Source organism: Equus przewalskii, chromosome 23 (assembly GCF_037783145.1).
Source record: "Equus przewalskii isolate Varuska chromosome 23, EquPr2, whole genome shotgun sequence".
Taxonomy (NCBI): Eukaryota; Metazoa; Chordata; class Mammalia; order Perissodactyla; family Equidae; genus Equus; species Equus przewalskii.
The window spans coordinates 23,491,201-23,516,626 of record NC_091853.1 but is presented as its reverse complement, the minus strand read 5'-3'; the positions used below and the strand labels follow the sequence as shown (position 1 = coordinate 23,516,626).

The window sequence follows — 25,426 nt, the reverse complement described above, 5'->3', positions numbered from 1 at the left end:
TGGCTGATTTAATATCATGAAAACACAACTTCTGAAAACTGAAGACCATGCCTGGGTCAGACAGGTTTTTCCACTCTTCAGAGATGAGCTTATTTCTTGATCGGGCAGGTTTGGGAAAATGATTCCACGTCATGCAAACATCCCTGAAGACAGAAGAACTCTGAAGAAGGTTAGGAGTGAAAGGAGCCAACAGCTGTGCTGAGCCAAGACCCTGCCAGGGCAGTGCAGGGGAACGTCCTGCAGGGTCCGGTCTACACGCTCTGCTCAACACCTTGAAGGCGCTTTAAAAGAACTGCTCTAATGCCATGGCCCAAAGGTACTGCTTGGTTAGTGACCCTGTCAAATTCACAAGCTGGGCTGTTAGCACCATTTGCCTCGCCTTTGAGTTAGCCATCAGAGAGAGATGGAACAGCATGAATTAGAAGACAAGAAAATATTGGTTCTCTTCTCTTTTTCTGATGAAAAGCCCTATGAACAAGGCCCTTGGCTCCAACATTGCAGTTATTCTTCTAAAGCAGTCATACATTTTTAAAAATTAATTTAATCATCTAAATTTTTATTTCATTTAATTTTATTTAATCTTCTCTCACATAATTTCATCTAAAACCTCATAAACTTTTGAGTTCACATTTAATAGATAAAATGATTTTCCTGAGTTTTTCTAGGTTTTCCCCCATCTCACTGACTGCAAGTTCATCAGTGGTGGGGACCATGTTTTGGGTCTTCTTTGATTTTCCCAGGACAGTACATGAACTCGAGACGATATTGCAATAAATATTCCTGAATAAACACTGAGTGAGAGAAGGGCAATTCCCAAGCTGAGTAAGCCATTTTCTTTTTCCGAAAGATACCATGACAGATTGTTCAACAGAACAACCCCAACATAAATACCTGCAGGTACTGCTTTTTTGCATCACTTCCGCCCTGTGATAGCCAGACAGCTTGCAAAATCCATCATTGCTGTACACGATAGGCCAGTCCACTATCTGGGCATTCCCCAACACAAAATTAGTATCTGTTAAAAAAAAAAAAAAAGAAGAAGAAGAAGAAAAAGAAAAGAAAAGGGCACATGAGGCAAGACATTAGTTGAGATTCAATGAGGACATAAATAATGTCAACCAATCCAGGTACTGTTGCTTCCCTCCAAAACACAGTCTCTTGAACAGGAGAAAGGCCCTGTGAGGAATACAGAAGAACAGAGCTCTAGGGCTGAATATCTTGAATGCAAATGCTAAGGTTACTGTACTCCAAGAAGTTAGCAAAGGAACCATGCTTAACTACCCAACCAAGACACCTGTAGAAATCCAGTGATTCCCATAAGGCGTATTCGAGTCCTAATTTTTCATCTCAATGAAAGTATACTGGTAATATGGAGCAAGAGAGAACCCAAAAGCAATTTCTTCTAGGCTCCATCCAGTACCTTAGCCTTGTCAGTCTTTGAGCCAGAAGCTACAATTTGACCTCATGGACCTACAAATTTCTCCTCCTAAGGAGGAGAAGGCCTTCTTAGAGAGGCAGAGGAAGGGGGACCGAGGATTGCCTCATGGAACACACACACCAGAGACAGCCCTCCTCTTGGTAAGAAAGTGACTGGACCCTCCTAAGACTAGAGCTTTGTAGAACTTGATCAAGATGCTCGCAATGACAAAAACCTTATGATTTTGAGATTTTGTAGTCACAGAAGCCATCTTTCAGAGCTCCTTCACGGAGCTCCAGCCCACCATTCACTTCCGACGCAGGGATTAAGTAGGCCAGACATGCCTGGCAGCTTAGTGTGTTCTCACTACCCACATTTTTGAACATCTAAAGTCTTTGATACATTTTGTGCTCAGGAAATCATCTGTCCCTCTTTTCTTTTCAAGACTTTAAATTAAGCAAATAACACCCAGAACTTAAATGTAATCATTATTTTAGCTTGACTCTCTCCTCTCCACAGAATACTCACCCCTTCCCAAACAAAAAAGAAAGAACACACACCCTTCTTTTGTTAACCTGGAAGAGGTTTTGTTTATATATGTATATACACTACATGGAGTGAAATACGGTGACATACAATGTCCTCATTTAATTGGGAGGTTAATTTTGTTCTAGTACAGCATTTACAATTTATTCACAATACGGATCACCATCCCTTCCTAACCATGCAAGAAGGAGTAGAGGAAAGAGAAGGAGAAGAGCTAACTAAATACAGTAATCTATTCTCGAGAATTCTTTGATCTATTGAAAAGGAACATAAAACACGATTTTCATGAAGTGAATCTGTAAACCTGCTAATTGTATAAATGCGCTTTTAATGAAATCTACAACCAGTGCTTCCCTCCGTCTCTCCCATATATCCATAAATACTTCTTGAGTGCCCATTAGGTACCAAGGACAATGCAAGACCCTGGGGATATACAGCTCAATGATATGATCCTTGCACTCCAGGAACTTATCAGGACAAACAGACATGTTCACAACTAACTAAAGAAACAGGTAAGAAAATGATTAACTCTGAGGGAGGTAAAGGACTGGGTCTCAGAGGGCTCACACTTGAACTTGCTGTGGTCTAGGAGGATGAGTAAAATTCATTTAAACCACATGAATGCCTAAGAAGATACAAAAACAATGGAGAGAGAAATGAAATATGATACCTGCCTTTGGTGAACTCAAGAGGTTGTGGGAGGAAAGGAACATTCCAGGCAGAGGGGAAGCATGAGCAAAGGTCTGGCAGCAGGAAACACACAGCAGACTGGTGCAGACAGACAAAGGGCAGCAGGGAAGACCGGCATCGATGAGCCTGGAGACCAGACTGGGAAGGGTCTTGAATGTCAAGGAGCTCTGACTTTATTCTGGAGACAGAATAACCCTTCGTGTAGGTCTTCTCTCCCTGAACAAACTCACATTTCTTGAACTGAGCAAGTCAGCCTTAAAAGAAGCACAAAATTCATTAAATTCCCCCTGAGTGTATGTGAAGTCTAGTCAGTTTAACTCTCTCTCTTGTTTATCCTGAAATTGTAATTAATTTCCCTCAGAAGATCTAGAATAGGCGGGGAAAACTGAGTGAGCTTTTTCATGGCTAATGCCCCACTAAGATTAGGTGCTAAGAGGGAAGAATAGCCAGTTATAGATCACCGTTTGACTACAGGTGTTTCTTTTCTTTCCTATCCTAGTCCCCACTAAAATAAAAGTAAGTGAATTAAAAAGGTACAAACTTACCAAAAAAAAAGAGTAAAAAACGAACCAAAAAAAATTACTACAGAAGCAGAAATAATATAAGCAACAGAGAAAAACTTTTTTTAAAAATCCCTAATTAGTATCCTAAGAGCGATTTAAGAGATAGTACATCCATAAAACAAAAACAGGATGCTATGAGGAAAAACGAAAACCCATAAGAGAAGAAATAAGAGCTCCTATAAATTAAAACTGAGTAACAAAAATTCACCATATGTCAGAAGATAAAAGTCTCACAGAGAGTAGCACAGAAAGGGAAAGAGACAAGGAATATAAAGAAATAATAATAATAAGACATAGAGGATCAATCCAAGAGGAACAACTTGCATCCTAATGGGAATAGCAAGAAGAACAACATGAGAAAAGGCCAGAAAATATTTTTTTAAAAATTAAAACATTCAAATGTGAAAGTAGAATAAAGATATTTTCAGATATGCAAAGACGTGGGAAATTTCTTTCCCAAATATTCTTTCTCAGGAGGTTGCTTGAGGACGTGCATCAGCAAAACGAGGAAGTAAAGCAAGAAAGAAGACAATAGGGGAACTGGGGGAAAAGTGGTTCCCCATGCAGAAGGCAGGGAAGGAAGCTAACAAAAAGCATTCAATCCAGAAAGGTTCAGAAAACAGAAGTTCCAGAAGAGGGTTAACAAGGGACAAAGAAGGTCAGGATCTGGGGCCGGCCCTGTGGCCAAGTGGTTGGATTCACACGGTCTGCTTCAGCCGCCCGGGGTTGCACCGGTTTGCATCCTGGGCACAGACCTAGCACCGCTCATAAAGCCATGCTGAGGCGGCATCCCACATAGCACAACCAGAAGGACCTACAACTGGAATATACAACTATGTACTGGGGGGCTTGGGGGAGAAGAAGAAGGAGGAAAAACAAAAAGAAGTTTGGAAACAAGATGTTAGCTCAGGTGCCAATCTTTAATAACCAAGGTCAAGATCTGATGATATTCTTGATAATTTGGAACAACACAAAAAGTCAATAAAGGCATATAATTTGGGGGACAGGAAAGGAAATTAGAAACATCAAAGAAAACAAAAGCTGTGCAAGAAGGGAAATCAAATCAGACTATGTCACGTCGTTGTCATAGTAATGGAAACACCTTTTAAATTTCTAATTTTTAAAACAAACATATAGTTGAAGCACAAAATATTTAATTATCATAAGTACCTGAATATAACCTCACCAATTCTGATGCTGTAAAAATACTACAAGAGAGACAATTAGGAGATGATGTCTGGAGCTGACATAATAAAAAGGAAAGGTATAAATATTTTACTTAAAGTTGCAAAGATAACCAATAAGAGAGTAATATAATTATATTAGGAGGAGGGGGTAGGAAGTAGATAAAGTGAGCCAAAAACTCAACTAAAATAACAGAAGTCAACAGATAACATCTAAAATTGACAAATCTAGAAATAGCTATAATGCATGTTATTTAGAGACATGGCAGAAACTATAAGAAGAAACAGCTAAAATTAGAACATGTGGCGTCTGATGAGTGGGATGGGTGAAAGGACAAGGCTTAGGATGGTTGTTTTCTTTATGAGCTCTTCAGTCTGATTTTTTTAACCATGAGCATATATTACTTTGATAAAAATAAGTACAGTCTTAATTTTTAATGAATTTAATCAGAAAAGATTAATTTATTGGTTAAATTTTTCATTTACCAGAAAATGAGAACAGAATACATTTCAAGCTCCAGATACCACTGTGACTTCTCATAAAAGTATTCTGTTCATCCTTTAAAGATATTCATCATCCCTCAAGCCTTCTCTCTATTCCTGGGAAAAATCAAGGCCACTAGCATCTTCTTTGACTTTAAAAAGGAAACAAAATCCATGCTTTTAATCATTATATTACATAGTCTCCTTCTTATTCCATTAGGTACTAAAATTGGACCATTTCTATGAAAATCTTTGTAACATATTAGATTTATGTGCCTTCCACTAAGTATAATGGGACATTTAATTGATGAGTCAACATTACCATTACTGTCATCATATATTATGATTCTACTGTGTGACACACAACAATGTCTTCATGGAATATCGATATGGGTAGAAGTAATTGCTCCTCCTCTAAATGCTCAGGCTCTCCTGTCAGTCTTTTCAATGTTTTGTCTCTTTCCTCACTTGCCAACTATCACCTAACTTCTTAAAACTTAGTGTGCTGACCTATTTCTGTAACAGTTCTGCTTCCACTCAACGATAGAAGAGGAGGAGGGACAGGAAAGGAGGAGAAGAGAGGAGACTTTGTGCCTGGAGCCCCATTTGAGACTCAGGGGTGGAGAGAACACCACTCTGGTGACTCGGAGGTGCTACATAGCAAACCTGGCATTGTTAGCAGTACTGAGTCTCCGCAGCTCCCATGGGGTCTGCAAGGATCCAGAAGTTCTCTACTGCCCCATTGCTGCCAAAGTTGCATAAGCAGAACGTTGCCACAGTGGAGTGAGGTGACCTTGTAACCAAAGGTTACATGTCCAACTCCCCAAGTCTAAGATCAACATGGAGGTTCAAGCAAATAGCAGAGGTGAGCTGCAGGGCTCGCGTGAGCCTAGATTAGATCAAGTTACACACATATACACACACACACAGAAAAAGAAAGTATGTGTTGGGTTGGGGCAGGGCACCAAATTCTGTTCAATCCAAAGAACAGAACCTAAGTTCACCAGCTGTGGACTTGAGCCCCACAGATCAGTCGGCACCCAATGATCAGAAGACTGGGGGCCATTGCCAGCGACCCATGGAACTAGTAGGGGAAAATAAGGCCTTGCTTTCGGGGACCTGAGGCCCCAGAGGTGATGCAAGTGCTCACCTCCACCCCACACACCTTCTTGGAGAGAAGCAATGGGATGGGTGGAACTGGAATCTGAACACAGGAGAGACTGAGTTACCCAAAAAGATGACTTAACCTGGAAGAGCTTGAGATGCCACCAAATGGGAAGTTCAGAGTCCCCACTAACTAGCCTCCCTTGCTGTTCAGCGGGGTGGGAGCTTGTGAGGGAGATAAGATCTGTGGATCTGAGTCAGTTTGCCACCTTGCCTCCAGAAGTAATTCTGCGTTAAGAATAGACAGGCTCAGAAAGTGGGAATCTCCTTAAAAAGTACATAAGTTCTGGTGCAAGAACTCCACGACAGCAACTTTGCTTAGCCAAGGCTTCTTAATTCATCCGGGTGGTTGGCTCTATTCCTGATGGTTAAGAATGCCAAATAAGAGAGATCTAGTGAAGTGACACAGACTTTCTGGCCAGATAGATGTGCATTGCACATCCAAACATAAATGACTCTCGAATTACTTACTGTTTTCCAAACTCAGCAAATGAAAACTTATCTTGAAGCCAAGCAAAACTTAATTAGGAAAGTAACCCACTGCATGGACAAAACATCAAAAAAAAACCCATAATCTCCTAAGATTGCATCAGAATTGGCCTGATCTGGATAAAAGAGTCTATTAGAGATTTTAAACTGAGAAACGTTAGGATATCTGCCATTCTTCATGGATGAAGAGGGCATCATCACCATCAAGACCACATGTATTAATAGTCACTGGATTATTACCCCATGAGGTGGGCAGGCACTAGCATTAACCCATTTTTATAGATATTGTAAAAAGGCTTGGCAAACCAAAGGAATTTTTCCTAGGTCACACATCTAGTAGAGCTGAAACTGTCTAACACTGTATTAGTCTGAGTTCTCCAGAGAAACAGAATCAACAGGAGGAATATATGGAGAGACAGATTACTTTATTACAAGGAATTAGCTCCCATAATTAGGTAGGCTGACAAATCTGAAAATCTGCAGTTGGCAAGGGAAAGACTCAGGAGAGCCGATGGTGTAGTTCCAGTTCGAGTCCAAAGGCCTGAGACCCAGGAGAGCCCATGGTGTAAGTTCCAGTCCAAAAGCTGACAGGCTCGAGACCAAGGAAGAGCCCCTTCCCAATGTTTCAGTTCAAACCCAAAGGTAGGAAAAACAAACCAATGTTCCAGCCCAAAAGCAGTCAAACAGGAATAATCCCCTCTTCTTCAGGGGAAGGGCAGCCTTTTGTTCTATTCAGGCCTCCAACTGACTGGATGAGGCCCACTTACATTAGGGAAAGCAATCTGCTTCACTCAGTCTACTGATTTAAATGCTAAACTCATCCAAAAACACCCTCACAGAAACATCCAGAATAATATTTGACCAAATATCTGGGCGCCCCATAACCTGGTCAAGTTGACACATAAAATTAACCATCAGAAACACCAAAGCCAATGCTCTTAACTGTATAATGTTTGCAATAATCTTTAACAAAATCAGCAGAACCACAGCTCACAAATTCTGCAACTCCCGCAAAGTCCTTGATAGATCTCCAGGACTCTAGGTTTGGTGGAATACAGTATATCTACAAAGCTCTATTTTGATACAGAGCTTTTATGAAGACAACACTTATCCTTCCACACCTGGGGCTTTCACTGAAAGGAAGGAGTGTCCACTCACCCCCAGAAAGAAGTGCCATAAGGAATACTTCTGACCCCTTTCTTCATCCCCCTTACTTATATCTCCTTAAGCAGATCAATCAAGCTATCAGTAGGTATCTCTCGAGCAAGAGGGGTCCACTCTGTGTGTCTTGGCCTCTCAGACTTGCCTGTGCCCCAGTGTGGTGGGAGAAAAGAGAGCATGAGCTACTTGCCTCCTTATGATGCTCAGAACCCACTTGGGACAGGCCTTGCCAGCCCTCTGCTCTGTCAGCTCCAGCTTCACAGCCTAGGAGGAGGTCAGTAACACGTGGTCTAGAAGCCAAAGTCTAGGCTTCAGGAGGGAGAGAGATGGTACTGCCATGTTCTCCAACCCAGTTTAACAGTAATAAAGCTCATACGGTATTTTGACCCTTATCTGGCTCCTTCAGACAGTCTTCAACTGAGAAAAAACCTAGAGGACTGAGGATAAAATGGGCTCCAACACATTCACAAAGATCAAAGCTCCAAGATTCTGAACTGTATGGCGCGGTCATACACTTTTCTGCCTTCTGGCACTGCCAAATCACACTGGTGACAGTCTTCACGACATATGTACAGAGGAAGAGGCAATAGGATCCCTTCCAGAAAACTGCTGGTGCTTTGTAAGTCCTTTTCACTTTCTCTCTTCTTTTTTCAAAAAAGATTTTTTAGACGACACCAGCCCCTTACATGTCTCAGGCCTTCAACTCTACGATAGCTGGTACAGTCAAACCATCACTATAAACAGCTGAGATTACACTGGTAGCCCCCAATAAACAGTGCCTCCTCACATTCATGCCCTTGTTTAGTTGTCTCCCCTTGAATATGAGTGGGTCTGTGATTTGCTTCAACCAACAGACTGCAGTAGAATGGATGCTGTGCCAATCCCAGGCCTAAGCATTAAGGTCTGGCAGCTTCTGTACTCTTGGGAGCCCTGAGCTGCCATGTCAGAAGTCCAGCTATACTACTGGAGAAGTCACGTGGACACACTACAAGTAGAGGCCACCTAGTGAGAAAGACGGCCTGAGATGACATGGAGAAGCTCTGAGGAACCTAGTCAACAACGAAAACCAAAGGAAGAATGAGTGGTAAAAGACACCCTATTAATCCACGCTTCCCCTTCCCCAGAAATGCCTAGGGTTCTCATAGAGCACCATTTGAAAGAACAACAATGGCGACAACAACAAATTGGGTTCTAGTGGCAGTGTTGTCCCTAACGAGCTATATGGGTAAGTCTCTTCAGCTCTATGGATCTCAGTGAAGGTAAACTACAGGGCAAAGGATTCTACAGCATCGTCAAAGGATTGTATTGTCAAAGGATTCTACAGTAGAAATAAATCACACATTGGTGGGTCGGTTTATACATACAGAAAATGCCTAAATGTGTCTTTGGAATCTGTAAAATCCAGGTATGACATATGCTCACTCTTGACTGTAGGAGTAGCCTTTGCAGGTGGAATGTGTAACTTCCAATCAGCCCGTGGCCCATTCTGAAGCACCAAGCCTGCCTCCAAATCCATATCTTCCTAACTGATCAAGTCCCTCCCACATTGTTCAGCAAAATGTGTAGGTTCAACCTGGCTGCCCTTGCCAGGATTTATTCATGGGCTTTCATCCGAAAGTTCCCTGTGTCTCCAGGTCTTTGATGCAAATTAGCCAGATTCTACCGCCTCCCTCTGACGCCTTTCTACCCCATGAGGGTCTTTAGCTGTGAGAGAGCATGTAATTAAATGTAAGGTTTCCTAAGCTCAACCTTGCTCAGCCCACACAGTTTTCCTCCTATCGTAGAATAAAACAAACATTCTCTAAAAATTTGAAAGACTCCTCTCGCCCCACCATGTAAAGTTTCTTCAGCTGATGGGGCATGAGCCAAACCACACTGCAGTAGTCAGACGTGTCAAAGTCATTCCAAACCTACCCTTTGCCCATAAAGCATAACACAGAGATAGTGTAAAAAAGAAATTATTAGAAAATTGCTTTCCATCATAATTACCACAAATAACAAAGGAGAAACTAACTAAAGCAATGACATAGGAAAGTGACTCAGTTTGGGCAATTACACAGATAAAAGCCACATTCAATAAGCAGTTCACACAAATTTATTGTTCCCTGCCAACACTGGCTATTTAGCTGGCTACAGTAAATATTTCACAATATGCTTCTAATAACTCGAGATATTTTCTCAGAAGAGGACAGCTCTCAGGACACTTCACTGTTATACATTACTGAGGAAATCAGCTCTTACAAAAAGCAAGTTTGAGCAAAAATATACTTTCCTTTCTTTTAAAGATTTTATTTATCCTTTTTCTCCCCAAAGCCCCCCGGTACATAGTTGCATATTTTCAGTTGTGGGTCCTTCCAGTTGTGGCATGTGGGATGCCACCTCAGCATGGCCCGATGAGCAGTGCCATGTCGGCGCCCAGGATCCGAACCGGCGAAACCCTGGGCTGCCGAAGCGGAGCGCGTGAACTTAACCACTCAGCCGTGGGGCTGGCCCCCTATTTTCCTTTCTTTTAAAACAACAGAAAAATGATTGAGATAAATGATGATAACAAGAGGTATGTATATAAGTACTTGACAAAGACCGGGAAACAATAATTTGATTTGCCTGAACCTAAATAAAAGCCATACCAGAAATTACTTTTTAAAAAAATAAAAAAGGGAGCCAGCCCGGTGGTGCAGCAGTTAAGTTTCCATGTTCTGCTTCTCAGCGGCCCAGGGTTAGCCGGTTTGGATCCCAGGTGCGGACATGGCACCGCTTAGCAAAAGCCATGCTGTGGTAGGCGTCCCATGTATAAAGTGGAGGAAGATGGGCACGGATGTTAGCTCAGGGCCAGTCTTCCTCAGCAAAAAGAGGAGGATTGGCAGTAGTTAGCTCAGGGCTAATCTTCCTAAAAAAAAAAAAAAAGATCAAAATTTGGTAATATTTGGAGAACGGAGATGATGGGATGAGAAACAAGATGCTAAGTCAGTATGATAGACTTAAATAAACATCTAAAATCTTAATATCAGCGAAAGTCATTTTGCGACTCTACTGTGTTTTTCAACAATAAAATTCCATGAAAAAGACTCTTCTAAATTGTCAAGGGCCCGATCTTTGCACAATACAAACTGAACTCCCAAGAGATTCAATAGTTATTTGCTTTGTCTCTGATTTTAATATCCCACAGATAAAGTCAGTAAATTACAGTGGGGAGAGAGACTTCAATTTCAAAAGCAAACTCAAACATTTCATTTACTGGGTAGTTACCCCAAAGCACATGCTTTCAAAGCATGACCTCCATCTTCATTCAGCATTAAATTAAAGGATGTTGAAACAATAAAAACAGATAAATCAGTTTCACAAGCAGTATGGAAGGGAATTATATGAAATTGTGTTACAAATATAGACTTTTTCATCACTCAGTGATATTTACCTAATAAATAAGAGGTCAGTGCTATGCTAAATTACTGCTAAGAAACATTTATTCATGTGATGAATTGCTAAAAAGTGCTGCAATAGATTAATCAATGAGGTATTTTATTTTCATTTTTATAGTCATAATAATTTCTTAATGTACATCTGTGCACATTATAGCCACTTTCAACAAAACTCAAACCATCATTGAAAAGCACAAAAAAATTCACTCCCAGAACTCAAAAAAAAAAAATGACTCAAAGTAAGCAGTATAAAAATATTAAATGGTACTAGAAAACAATTTTTTTAAGTTTTACATTTGCTTCCTATGTTGTTTTAAAACTTTCTTGGTAAATGGCTCAGTAAGGATAGCGTATAGCAGTAGGGTAGACAGAAGGAATCTCAGAGCAGCTCAGCTTAACACAAAAAATAATTGAAAATCTACCTTGTCCCAGGCATGGCAAATCACAGGGGACACATCCACCCATTTAAAAGCTACGCCCAACTTCCCCATCTAGCTCTATATGCCCTACTCTACATATCACATAATTCCATATCCCGCTCCCCCACCCAGGCCCCTGTCACAGCAATCTAGACGAGGAGTAGACAACTGGTCATACAACCCCCAGTCAAGCCTGAGCCAATTAGATCATTTCTCCAGACCAAAAAACTAAGACAGTAAAGCTGAGAGGTCTGTAGAGATGAGGAGACATCTTTGACCATGTGTATGCTAGTAAGCCAATGGAGAAAGGTGGTCCTGACAGAAGAGCAGTCATAGAGGCATGTAAGGGGAGGAATGCAGAGACTCAGACAGACAGACAGACAGACAGACGGGCAGAAATGGATAGATGGAGGCAGAGACGACAAAGACAGGCAGCAAATGGACAGGTGGAGAGAGATGGCAGACAGAGATAGAGACAAAGACAGAGGACAGAGACACAGACAAAAGGCAGACAGCAACAGAGACAGACAACAGAGACAATTAGCAGCAGGCAGCAACATGTAGAAATAGGCAGGAAGACAGACAGATGGGCAAAGAAGAGGAAAGAGGGAGGGAATGGAGGGACATGGAACATGGGGAGAGGGGACAGGCCAACAGAGAGTGCAAGAGCATGAGCCAGAGCTGAAGGATGGGCACTCAAGAGCAAGAGACCCATAGCAAGACCAAGACAGTGTGTGAGAAGAGAGCACAGAACCATTGGGGAGAGTACAGTAGTCCCCTCTTAACAAAGGGGGATACATTCCAAGATCCCCAGTGAATGCCTGAAACCAAAGATAGTACTGAAGGCTATGCACACTATGTTTTATCCTATACATATATACCTACCTATGATAAACTTATAAATTAGGCATAGTGAGAGATGAACAATAATAGCTTCTCTTTGACATATCTGAATTGCCAGCATCACTACTCTTATGCTTTGGGGCCATTATTAAGTAAAATAAGGGTTGCTTGAAGACCAGCATTGTGATACCAAGACAGTTGATCTGGACAGTCAATCTGATAAACGAGATGGCTACTAAGTGACTAATGGGAGGGCAGTGTATACAGTGTGGGTACGCTGGACAAAATGATTCCCATCCCGGGTGGGATGGAGTGGGAAGGCCAACATTTCATCATGCTACTCAGAACGGTGTGCAATTTAAAACTTATAAATTGTTTATTTTTGGAATTTTCCATTTAATATTTTCAGACCTCGGTTGACCTTGGCAACTAAAACCTCAGATAAGGGGAGGGGTCTACTGTGCATGAGAAATTGAGGAGAAAGACAGACCAAGAGCCAGAGGGAGACAGAGAAAGAGAAGAAAACCAGAAAATTCAAAGGGAAGGCATTACGAGAGACAAGTGAGAGGTAGGGATTCGGAAGTGGGTAGAGAGGCGGCATTTTAAATGAAGAGAATAACAGAGAAAAGTGACAAATTCAGTGAAGTTGGCCGGAAAATAATCCCTGGACATTCCAACTAGGTGGGAAAAGTATAAAGTGGAACTTAATCTGACAGAAGGAGAATGTGAGTAGAATTTAGGACCTCCCTGTCTTTAAAAAGTAGCAGTCATTTCAAAATGGCAGCTTGAACACACATTGATTTCCTTGTTCTGGAAAAATTAAATGGAATATACCCACAACAACAAAGAAAAAGGAGTTACCAGCAGGCATGAGCTCAGCTTCTGGAAGATGAAAAGTAGATGGAGGATAATGTGCAGCAGAGGAAGCCACGATTTCAAAATTCCAGAGAGATCTGGCCAAGCAGGGGGCTAATGGGCCCAGCAGGTCCCTGAAGAGATTCAGGACATTGAAATGCTGCTACTACATGAGGCAGAAATGAGATGTGAGCAAAAACTGGGAAACTAATTGGAAGTCTACAGAGAAAAAGTCCACTCACTTTCTGATACACGCCTCCTCCATCCACCACCCTGGTAGCCAAGCATTTAGCTCTCAGGTAAAGAAATGCATGGGGTTGTCTCAAAAGCAGCAGTCCTCCAACTACAACATCCATCAGAATTGCCTGGAAGACTTAGTAAAACACAGGTAATGGGGCCCCAAGCCCCAGAGTTCCTGATTCACAGGTAGAAGGTAGGGCCCAAGAATATGCATTCCTGACACGTTCCTAGAGATTTTACTATTAGAAATTAACCAAAGGCAGTTTACTTAACCTCTTTAAACCTCAGTTTCTGCACTTATAAAATGGGAACAATGAAAGTACCCACAGGATGGTTATAGTGAAGATGAGAGGAGATGTCGCATGTAAAACCTTTGGCACACTGCCAGGCATACATGTGAAAAAAGCTATTTAATTTGTCCAAGGTCATGATTATAACCAATAGTTATAATTGGGGCTTATAGCCAGTATTAGCTGGTTCTAATGTCTCTGATAGACTAAGAGTCTACTTACGGTCTCTCTTGACTTCTGAGATTATGACAGTGAAAAAAGATGAAAAAGGAACTAGACGGCCCTCGTGGAGCCTGTAGGTGACCAACTCACTGAGTTGAAAAGCCAGGGCAGGCGTATGCTGCCCTCATCAAGCAGAACACAAGTGGTTTTGGTCATGTTAAAAGAAGTACCTGAACACGTATCCCCTCACCAAGTTCACCCCCATGACTGAAACTGATCTAGACAAAACGTTGTGAAGGTACTTCATTCAGAGAATGAGTAACTGGCTCTATCAGTCAGTCCTGTCAAGAAAATAATGGCAACCTCAAATGGATAATTAGAAGAATGTTTAATAAAGGAGCTATTCACAAAGGCACGGATGAGGTATAAGGCAGTGGTATGCTGGTACCCCGACTCTCCAGGAGGGGGTGGAGGGAGCCCTGATTTATAGCATTTGCCAATTTCCGAAGTGTAAATACTCCCACCATGGCAGATTTCAAACTACCAAGGCAAAGTCCCTGAACCAGGATTCGGGAAGAGATGTGCATAACCAGATCTTGAGAGGTGGGACCAGCCAGCCGCAGCCTGGCCCAGAACACCACCAAGGAAAACTTCAGGGATGGTGCAGGGCCCCAGGGTCAGTAAGAGTGGGGAACTTTAAGGCGCTCAACTCTACCCAAACCCAAAGGGAGTGAGCTGGAGATGTAACATTTAATCAAGGGAAAACAGATAGGTAATGAGGACATTGCAGGGAGGAGACCAGGAGAATAAATATCACAACCTCCCCCTCCTCCCTCCCACCTCATGGTGGTATGCCCCACAAGCTGAAGCCAGCCAGGAGCCAGAGAGCAAGGGAAGCTACTGACCTAATCCATATAGTGCAGCCTCCCAGGACACAGAGCAGGTTGGAGGAGAAAAGAGAAGGGCTCTAGGGAGGCAAACAGAAGATATGCACTACATTGGCCCACAGAGAGGCTCCAAGCACAATCTTAATGATTGCAACGTAGAACTCCAGTCAAGTCAGTCCCAATAATGCTGAGAGGAAACAAAAGTAAAGAAACTAAAAACTTAAAAATCCATTTAGATGAAACATAGTCTTATCATTCAAATTAACTCCATTTTCTTTGCCATAGTTGGGAAGTTCTAGTCTAAACTATGCTTTCCAAATTTACTCTCAATAGAAATCAAAGTTAATCAGAAGATAAATATCGGTAAAATTTTCCAATATATTAAATGTCAGTAAAATTTGCCATCTTTCAAATGCTGACGCCGGCACTCTGAGAATGCCTGTGGAGGATGCCCACGCTATTGCTTTAAGAGAAGAAGGAGGTAATGAAAGGCCATTCCTCTTCTTTACAGAAGCACCTGATGTCATTATAGGACCTTTAAAAAGCTATGAGAAACGATGGTTTTAAGGTACTCTTGGTGAATAATTACATTAATAATTATAGGATTGACAGTTAATTTCAGAATATCAGTTTTATGCAATATAGGACAAAGAGTCGTCATTTTAATTTACATAATGAACAATCTTAGGATAAGTAAGCAAACAGATTCTGATTATTAACATAACTCTGTAACATCCAATCAGAAGAGTTTTAAGTAACTTTGTCATTAACAAGAGTACATGACCGTTAGAGCAGAGAGTTGGCCAGACTGCAATCTGTTCAGCAAGACTGCTCTTGCATAGAGAACAACCAGAGTATCGAACAGATTCCAGTATCCAGGATGTGCTGGAAACTCACCACAATGGGTGAGCAACCCAAGACAGCATGTCTAAGAAAGAGCAATGGGACATCCCAGAGGAATGGCATCTTTTAAGGAAGCTTCCAGCACATCAAAGCCAAGCTTCACACATTCTGCAATCTTCTTCTTTAAAAAGACTTACGGGATCCGGTCATCCCACACCCAATCTCACAAAAAAAGAAACGGCTATAAAATCTAGGAATAATTTTGGGTGAGGTGTTTATAAGGGAAAAATGTGTAGCAAGTGTTGAGTCGGTATAACATCTCTTAAATCTTTGGAGAGGTTTAGAATGCATGTTTGTCTTGATTGTGGATTCCTCAATTTGAGACCCGACATCCCAAAAGTCTCACTTATTTTGGTATTCCCAGTCTCTAGCACGGTATTGGGCACAAAGGAGGTCCACCATATTTATGAAACTGAACCATAAGCTGGTCTTCACTTTCATTTTAGCTTGTCTTTGATTTTTTATTCCTCCATGAAATCTGTGCCCTTCCTTCAGTCATTTTGTCATCTTTCTTTCACTAAAATAAACATAGATCATTCACTTCCTAGTTTCTTCTCACTTCCAGCCCTAATTCTTACATAACGTCTGTCCTCAGAGTTTACTGCTTCTCAACTTAAGAAAATGAGTCTCCTAAACTCGTGCAAACACACATACACACAAAAGCACTTTTGCACGTGCCCTTCGCACACAATTCTAACTGAGCAAGTCTTTCACATCATTTGCCATCATGTGTGAGGGAGTTCACTCTGTGAGAACATTTGAACACACAGTAGATACTAATGCCTCCCAAAGGACAAGAGCAAGTTTTGTTTTCATTTCATTCTGTTCACTTGCTCATTACTAAAATAACTCTAAATGACCCTGTTTTATTAGTTACTAGACTGTTTGGGCAATGTCATTGTTAAAGAAAAAAAGGAGAAAATATCAAGGATTGGCAAGGATGTGGAGTGATAAGAACTCTCATACACTGCAGGTGGGAGTGTAAATTGATACAAACCCTTCGGAAAATTGCTTGGCAGCACCTACCACAGTTAAACATATGCATCCTAGGTATATACCCAAGAGAAATATGTGCCCACATGTCCCAAAAGACATGTACAAGAATGTTTGTAGCATCAGTAAGAGCAAAAAACTGGAAACAACTCACATGTTGTTGGAGGAGGTCATCGAGTTCTTATGTGACCACTGGTTGACCCGTGAGCTGGACCAGAGCAATCAGAGGCTCCTCACCCACTCCCCTGTCCTTGGAATGTACATTCTGCCCACTGTTCCCACAGTGGGAGCCGTTTCAAGGTCACAAACTAGAGAGAATAAGGTGTTGATGAGAACACCTGGACAGTATACAGGACTGAACCCAGTTAAGGCCTCTATATAAACTTTTAAGATTCTGGTGGGCAAGTGTGGAGAACTACTTGTCTTGTGGCTGCCCAAGACAAGCCTCATACATAACTTCCCTTGCTTGTTAAAACTGCCACCTACCAATCTGGAGTGGTCCTCTTTCTTCGGTCTCTCCTTGCCTTTCATGTACGGCAGCCAGTTTGCAAACCAACACATGTTCATCAACAGCAGAATGGACAAATAAAATGTGTGATATGGTCATACCATGAAGTACTACACAGCAGTGAAAATGAACTGACAGTACATGCAACTACATGAATGAATCTCCAGCTGACAAAGGAATACGTGCTGTATGGTCCCATGAATACAGAGCTCAAAAATAAATTGTAGTGTTCAGGAATGTAAAGCAAGGTGGTGAAATTATGGGGAAAAGTAAGAAAGTGATCACCATAAAATCAGGAGGTGGTCCCTTTGGAGAGTAAGGGAGTTGGGCTGGGGAAGGGTCCCAGGGGACTTCTGGAGAGCTGGTAGGATTCAATTTCTTGACATAAGTGGTGATAACACAGAATTTACTTTATACAAATGTGTTAAGCTGTACAAATTATTTTCGGTGCTTTTCTATTGTGGTATTAAACAATTAAAAAAGATTTTAAAAAAGGGAGAAGAATCAAAAAGACAACGCTTATCAAATTACAAAAAAAAAAAATGGTTTTCAGGTGGAAAAGAGAGTGGGCTAGGTCCTTTGTGGTCTGTGGGGAAGCCTCGAATGAGTGGTAGCTGTAAGAGGACAGATTTTGGTGAGACAAAACAATAACAATAACAAGAAAAGAAGAATGAGGAGGAGGAAGATTGGGAGGGAAGAGAAGAGAAGAGAAAAGAAGAGAAGAGAAGAGAAGAGAAGGGAAGGGAAAGGAAAAGAAGAAACTAGTTCACAACTATAGTTGCTCAAAAACAGAACACTCCTTGTAAGAAAGTGAGTGTTCCATCTGTGAAGCCATTCAGCACGGGCTGGATAACAGCTGGAAGGGATGTTCTGGAGAGGATTCAAACACCGGAAAAGGAATTGTAAAGAATGCCCCTTCAGACCTAAGATTCCATGCTTCTTTTTCTCTGTCTCACCAGTTATAAATGTGACCACTCAAAGAGAAAAACTAAGGAAAAAAAAAAATTGTGATCCAAATATCTTAAATGTATAAAGCAGATACACACTTTACAAAAAGGGTTGCTTTGAATAAATAACTAAGGTATATTTTAAATGTTTGTTTACAAGCCGTTAACTAACCAAAAATAAAGAGGAGGAAGTATTGAGGAGCTTCAAGGTGACGCTGGAGAAACCACTGCCAAATGAAGTGCAATCATAAATGAAGAGCTGGTGTCAGAAAGAATGAAGCCAAAGATTCACTCTCCCCACAGTGTTCCTCAAATGCATCTATTCTTATATGATAGATTGTTAAAATAGATGGATTTCATAAAAATCATGGAATTTGGAAACTTTATTGCCTTACATTAACTCACAAGGCTCCCTCTGCTCCATGCCCCGGCTAAGATCAGTCGATAGATTTGCCTTTTTGACACTTTCAGAAAATGACAGCCGAGCCTTGGCTGAAGGTTATCTTAGAAAATACTAGAAGAAAAAACAAGCTATGCTGAGCTGGTAATAATCCAGATTATCACCCTTTCTCTTTTCAGAGCAACAATGGATTTTAACCACTTCTCTGTTTTATAAATATTACTGTGGCTCAACACATCTATGAGGAGACACAATATTACCCGCAGCTCTCATCCTGTGTGCTAACTAATTATATCAACAACCTGAACCAACTGAACACTATACAAAAACACAGCTGATTTAGCAATCTGTAAATTATACATGTACATAAATCTGTACTGAAATGTGCTGCGTTTCACTCCTGCTAATGTGCATGGATTCTTACTGCCACCTACAATTGTTTGACATAGGTTTCCGAACAAGAAAACATATGTTCTGTCTAGAATGGGACCACTTAGGGCAGTATTTTCGTAGTTTCCTGGCACTAAGGTCTGCCAGCCTTCCTAAGACAGCTCTCCTATTTACTTCAGCGAGCATTCTGAGAGTAAGTGCCTGCAGATTTAAGAAACCATCAAAAAATATTCTGGAACGACATTTTCCAACCATGACTATACAGAGAAATAGGCTGGCTCTGCCTAAGTGGCAACGAAGTCAATAGAACGATTTGAAATGATCACCAACAAGACCGTAAGTAAAATCAAATCAAATCTGGGGCATTATTTATTCCTGGTGACTACTTACAACATATGCAAAAAACAGATAAATATCAAGTCTCGCCTTCAAGTGGTATTCAGAATGTATCAAAGAAAGTTAAACTGGATTTCAGTCCCATCAAAACCAGTAAACACCTTAAAAACGTATTTTTTAAATACAATGTCAGATGTAAATAAGAGTGACATCCAGGACACATTGTAAAATAAGGGTAAGAACCTTGCCCCAAGATTCACTAGAATGAAACTTACTAAGGGTAAGGAGGGTTTCTTGTTTTCCACTATATCCCAGTGTTCAATAAATCTTTGTTGAATGAACAAACCAATAACAACTGCTGGCTAGTCCCTCAGCTGCCTCTAACTGCCTTTTCTAACTTCGCATTTTACTAACTGTAGGCAAATTACTTAACCTTAGGATTCTTGGTTCCTGAAACTCTAAAATGGGGACACCGCACCTCCTTTGCTGGCTTATGAGGATCAAAGGTGATAGTCTATGAAAAGTGACTTAATACTCTGCAACAGGCACATGAAGGTCAAGTGCCCCTTCTCCAGCCTGTGCCCGTTCTCCTGCCTGTGCCTTCAGCTAAACCATTGACAAAGGTGAAAATACTGCCCTTCCTTGAAACAGAATTAGCTTCTCCTTTGCCCTGTTATTCTGTTTGGATGTGGTAGTTAGCATGGCTGTTAGCCAAAATGGATGTTGTTCTTGTTGTTATAACATTTTATTTAATCTCCACTGGGAATTATGCTTCTCTAGAGAAAATAACGGTAATACAAGGAAGGTCGTGGCATGGTATACCACAAGGAACACGACACTGGGGTCAAGGGGCTTGGGGTCTCATCAGTTCTTTCCTTAAATATTTGAGGAAATGCGCTTGCTTCAATTTCTTCATCTACACAATGATGGGGAAGGAGAGGCAGACTAGATAGCATCTAAGGTCTGTCTTATCCTACAGTTCTGTGATATTCCAGACATCAAATATTCAAATGCCCCCCAGAAAAGTCAGCTCTATTATCCATTAGCATATAATAAGAGTAGTTTTTTGAAGGATGATGAAAACAGTTCCACAGGCTAAGTCATAAGGGCTGGAGAAACAATGATGCTACAAGAAGGATGAATGATATTCTCTAAAGAACTCCTGCCTCGGGCACTGTCTCCCTGCCACTTTGAATAAGTCACTTAATATTCCTAGGACTCAGTTTTCTGATCTGTAAAAGAGAAACAATAATACTGCATAGGACCATGGGCAGAAAATACCTATCAAAATGACCAAAAAGTATTTCTATTTAAAGGTAAAATGCTATTTAAATACTGTAATGTCTAAAAAAAGGCTGGTGGATTTTAGGAGGAGACAATCAATATTTTTAAATAGACTCTTTCCATCACAGTAAAATAACATAATGCAGGTAGATATCGTGATACCTCCAAGAGTCCACTTTTTTTTTCTATTTGTGTTCAGGAAATAGGATGAAAGGATCACTAAAAACTTAAATCGCATTATTTCAGGATCAGAAATCTTTTCTTCCGAAAAAATAGATAGTTTTAAAAGTTCATCCAACTCTCTCAAGATGTCTTGTTTTTGTTGTTGATGTTGTTTGGTTGGTTGGTTAACCGAAGTCAAGCTACTGGAATTGGTGCTGAAATTAAAATGCCAGTGCTAAAAATATTTCCAGCTACTTATTCGACTGACGTTCTACGGATGCTTACAGAGGGGAAGTGGTTCTAAGAAGATCCAGTAAACTAGAAGGTATTCTGCTCCAGGAATTTTTTTTTTTAATTGTAGTATCAGCTCCAGGATTCTTAAGGTCCTCTTACAAGCCCAAGGAACCTTGTAACTGTTACATGTAAGATTCTGTTGCTGCTCTCTCCTCTCAAAAACATAATATGGCATGCATTAGACACAGGGTTTCCCCTCTAACTTAAAGGACACTGCCTCTTCACCAAAAAATGGAATTGTCATTGATATTTGTGAAAAAGTCGATGTCACTGGCAATGGGATCCCCAAATGTGCAAGACTGCCTCCATACCCCTTAACAGGCCCATAACAACAGCAATCACAGCACATTAATTCTTACATAGTGATTTTATTTAAAAATCTATAAACACCTCCAGCTTTTTTATGGCAGAAGAGTTCATTATGGCTGTTCATGTAGTATTTAGCATCCCCTTGCATCCCCAGGTAATAGCTGTGACCTTGTTCTAAAAGCCACCTTAGTTAGTTTGAGTGAGGAAGACCTTGAAGAGAAAGGTGACTGACCAGAAACTCTTTGACACTCTCATTCTTAAGACGCACACAATAAATGATCATTTCAAACAAAGCACTTAAATAATACATGACGATTTGCTATCCCAGTTGATGTTATTATAAGATAAACTTGAATGACTTTCTTAATTAAAGACTATTTCTTAGTAGCAGAAGTGATTTTTCATGCCCTTCCCCTCAATTCTTATCTAAATCTGAATAGAAGCCCTCAGTTTGACCACAGGCTCCTTAAGGCTCTGAACTGTGATATTTACACATTTTTAAAACCCATTTCCTGAGTTAGCTCTTCAAGTGCTTCTAATAGAAGAATGTCATCTGTCTCTGGAAGGAGGGGGTCCAGGAGCCTGCATAGAGAATCTCCAGGCTCAGCCCCTTTTCATTTTAGCCGTTTGATGAACCGGTGTTCACTGCACCTTCCAACCGCCTCCTATTTGCTCTGCAAGCGCTTTAGCCGGGATGCTCCGCTGTGGGTCCTAAAGGCGTTTGAAATGTTTCCCTTTCCATCCCCGCTGCTAGGACTCTCGCCTCCCAGCGCTTCAAGATACTGTCCATCTTAATGCCAGAGGGAAAGAGAGGAGCGGGGAGCATTGGCTTATTGGGTAATAGCTTCACAGGCTTGGTGAGTTTGGGAATTTATAGGTGAGCAAGATTTACGGCATAAAACCGCTGCTGCGGTTTGGAAGAGAGGAACTATGACAGGTTTGTACCGCTTGGCCAGCTCTACACCTGTGCCCTCCAGTTCCCAGCTGAGTCCAGGAAACTCTGCCCCTCGTGAGCCTTAAGTTAACCTCGAAAGAGGTGAGCAGGTGGGTGAAGAGGTGGAATCAGGCCGTCTGAAGCACGTCCCTAAGTCCCCACTTCCCTACACCTCGGACTTTTCAGCTGCCAGGATGGAAGGTGGAGGCAGCCTCATCCTCCCATCCCTTGGGGCCAGGACCTGGAGTTGCAGTCTCTACTGCTGGCTCTCCCTGGACAGAGGAGGCGCCTTGGGGAGCAGGCGGAGAGCCCAGAGAGCCCTCGCGGAGGGGTGGGCAGCAGCGATGGGGTACGCGCTGTCGCTCCTGCTGCGTCCAGCTTCCCATCACTTTTCCCAGTACTTTGCTCATCAGCTGTCACGCTCTCTGGAGATGAGATCGAGAAGGCGCGAGAAAAAGCCCAAAACACGTCCCCGGGAGAGCTCTCCTGTTGGGATGGGGGCCCATCAGACCCCGCCCCGCCCTGCCCACCTTTCCCAGCCTCCGGGAGACAGCCCCGGGCGCCCGCGCCGCGGCTCCCAGCACAGCTCCGGGGTTCTGCTGCATCTGCCGGCGCCGAGCGGCGAGAGGCGTCTAAAATAAAGGCACGGAGAAAAAGCCTGGGGAACCGAAATCCAAATGCACCTCTTACCATTGGACCGGCGGACAATATTCTCCAGAAATGTGTTTTGCGGAGCCACCAGTCCCCTCCTGCCTCCGGCCATGGTCATCCTCCCGACAGCACAGGGTCTGGGGGGCGTCCCGGCGCGGCTCCTCACGACAGCAGACAGCTGGGCGCGGGGCGCGCGCGCGATCCCGGCTCGAAGAGCCCCATGCGCCCCGCGGGGACCTGGGCGGGCAGGGGCGGCGGTTCCCTCCGGCTGCCACCCTCGCGCCCTCTTCGCGCCTCCCTCCCTGCGGCCCGCCTCGCAGCGCACTCGCGCGGGGCTCGCCTCGCCGCAGCCGCCTCCGGGTGGGCGGAGGGAGCCGCTGCGCCCGGGCCGGCGGCGCCCCCTACCGGGCGCGTGCGCCCCGCCGGCCTGCGGGAGACCGAGCGGAGGGCTCCCGCACCGCCGAGGAGCAGCGGGCGGCGGCGGGCCAAGGCTGGATTGGCAGCGCCACCCTCTGGGCACACGTGGGAAATGTGCTCCAGGTGCGCCTTGGGCTGCGTGGACCGGAGGGCGTTCTGAGCGGCTTTCTTGATGGATGCACTCCCAACGAGGTCGCCAGGAGACTTGGGGGAACATGATGATGTTCTCTCTTCCTTTGCTCTGTTTCAGGCTGGAGCCCCTGGGACCTTTGAGGTTCTTGGAACACCTTCCTGCCTTCCCCTAGAGTGTCCTAGACTCATTTGTGAGAGTTGCCCCACCTTGATTCTGAAGCCAGTGTTTCACCAGTAATTAAGGAAGTTATTTTGTAAAAGGTCAGAGTTGCAGAATGATTAGCCCCTCGAGCTCCAGAAAAGCTGTCTTGGGTTGTTTTTAAAGATAACCAAAGGCACAAATGCCGGCTCTGGACATTTGGTAAATTTGCTGACTGATCTGATTTCCACTCTTTTCCAGTGAATATTTTACCTAAAGGCTAAGGAAAAATATATATATTTACATGACTTTTTTTGCTGAGGCACAATCTGTTATGATCAGTGTGTAAGGTTAGGAAACAGGAACAAACTGACACGCATCAAAAGGGTGGGTTTGTCTCTGAGAGCAAATGCGTGGGGCAGCAGGGCGGGGTGGGAAGCCTCCCGCACATTTAACGTTAGTAACTGCCATCTTGGCTTGAAGGACCTGTGTCCACACTGCACAGGATGAGGTGCTGGTCTACACGCCTGGCTCCTGGTATAACGAAGAATCATGTACACGAAAGTTTCTGGGCAGGAGCTCAGATAACCCTTCTTTGTTCACTTATTTGGGGAAGTTCTACCTGCACATACTCTTTACATGTCTTTTTACTGTATATTCCCTGTGGGTGTGGCCAGACCCTAAGTCTGAGCCCCACAAAAGGAATGAGTTGATAGTTTTCTACTCAGTGCCAGGCTGGGTCAACAGTCCACACAAAAATGTAAGAGGGGAAAACTGATCCTGCAACCTCAATCGTCTGGATTAACCACACTGACATGTCCTAATGTGTTGCAGATACCCTGTCTCAGTTTATTAATCTCAAAAATAGAAAAACTAATTCTTGCCCAGCAATCTCTCGCAGTTGCTGTGAAGATCAAACATAATTATGTAGGGGACAGTGCTCTAAATTATAAAGTGCTATTCGAAGGTTAGATGTCATCATTAGAGTGACTAAATAAATTGGGCCATCACAAACATCACCCTTTGTCTCACCTTGTGTAGACACAAAGTAAACAGATGATGGGCTGTCAGTGGAGCTAAGGAAGGCTTGCAGAGGCTTTGAAATGAAAGTAATGATACACTTTTTCCATAAGATAACATTCTATCCATCACATCAGTCACCAACTTAGAGATGTGATTTCTTAAACCCTAGCTCCGTCTAGTGGTGCTTTGTTCTATTACAAATGAGATAACAAACAGTGGTTGAAGAGAACTTATTCTGAAACGCATTTGGTGCTGAGGTGGTTCAGTGGTGTCTGCCCACTTCATTTGAATAAATTCTTTTGAATAAAGCTCTTAAGGTTATGTTATCTACTGTACAAACATGCCCAAGAGGAGATTTTTCATGACAATATTAAAAACCCATCAAGCAACCTCATAATAATGCTTGTGAAAGGAAGATAAAGAAAAGAACAAGGGAAAAACTGTCATACAGAGTTAATAAAATTTCTCAGATTTTAATGAGCTCTCATGTTCTGTGGCTCAGATAAAAAGGAAGCAGATGATATTCATTTGAGGTGAGAGATGTTAAAGCTTTGGTAGACTATCAGATAAGAAAAAGGAACAAGGAGTTATTTTCCATTTTAATTTTAAATGTACTACTACAGTGTTTCATAGCACATACTACGTGTGTGTGTGTTGACACCGTTTTGAATACTATAACTTTTAGAGCACCCTTGAAGAGATTAAAAGACCTAAAACCACACTAAAAAGTCAGCAGTCTCCAACCACCATCGCTACTCACTGTGTCTGTATCTCACAATGTCTACAAAAGCTGGT

At 42.4% G+C, this 25,426-nt stretch overlaps 1 protein-coding gene across 5 annotated transcripts in view; it reads right to left on the bottom strand.

The window, feature by feature from the left end:
• KCNH1 (potassium voltage-gated channel subfamily H member 1) overlaps positions 1 to 23,290 on the bottom strand; it is a 362,772-nt gene extending 339,482 nt beyond the window's left edge. For 2 of the 5 annotated variants that reach the window (XM_070591289.1, XM_070591293.1), the window contains exons 1-2: positions 22,960 to 23,290; positions 892 to 1,015 (exon numbers count right to left, since the gene is read on the bottom strand). In XM_070591289.1, the coding sequence (XP_070447390.1) occupies positions 892 to 1,015; positions 22,960 to 23,038 (203 nt within the window). In that variant the 5' untranslated portion in view covers positions 23,039 to 23,290. The remainder of the gene's footprint in view (positions 1 to 891; positions 1,016 to 22,959) is intronic. The other 3 variants (XM_070591290.1, XM_070591291.1, XM_070591292.1) reach the window with 3 other exon arrangements.
• Positions 23,291 to 25,426: the final 2,136 nt, after the last annotated feature.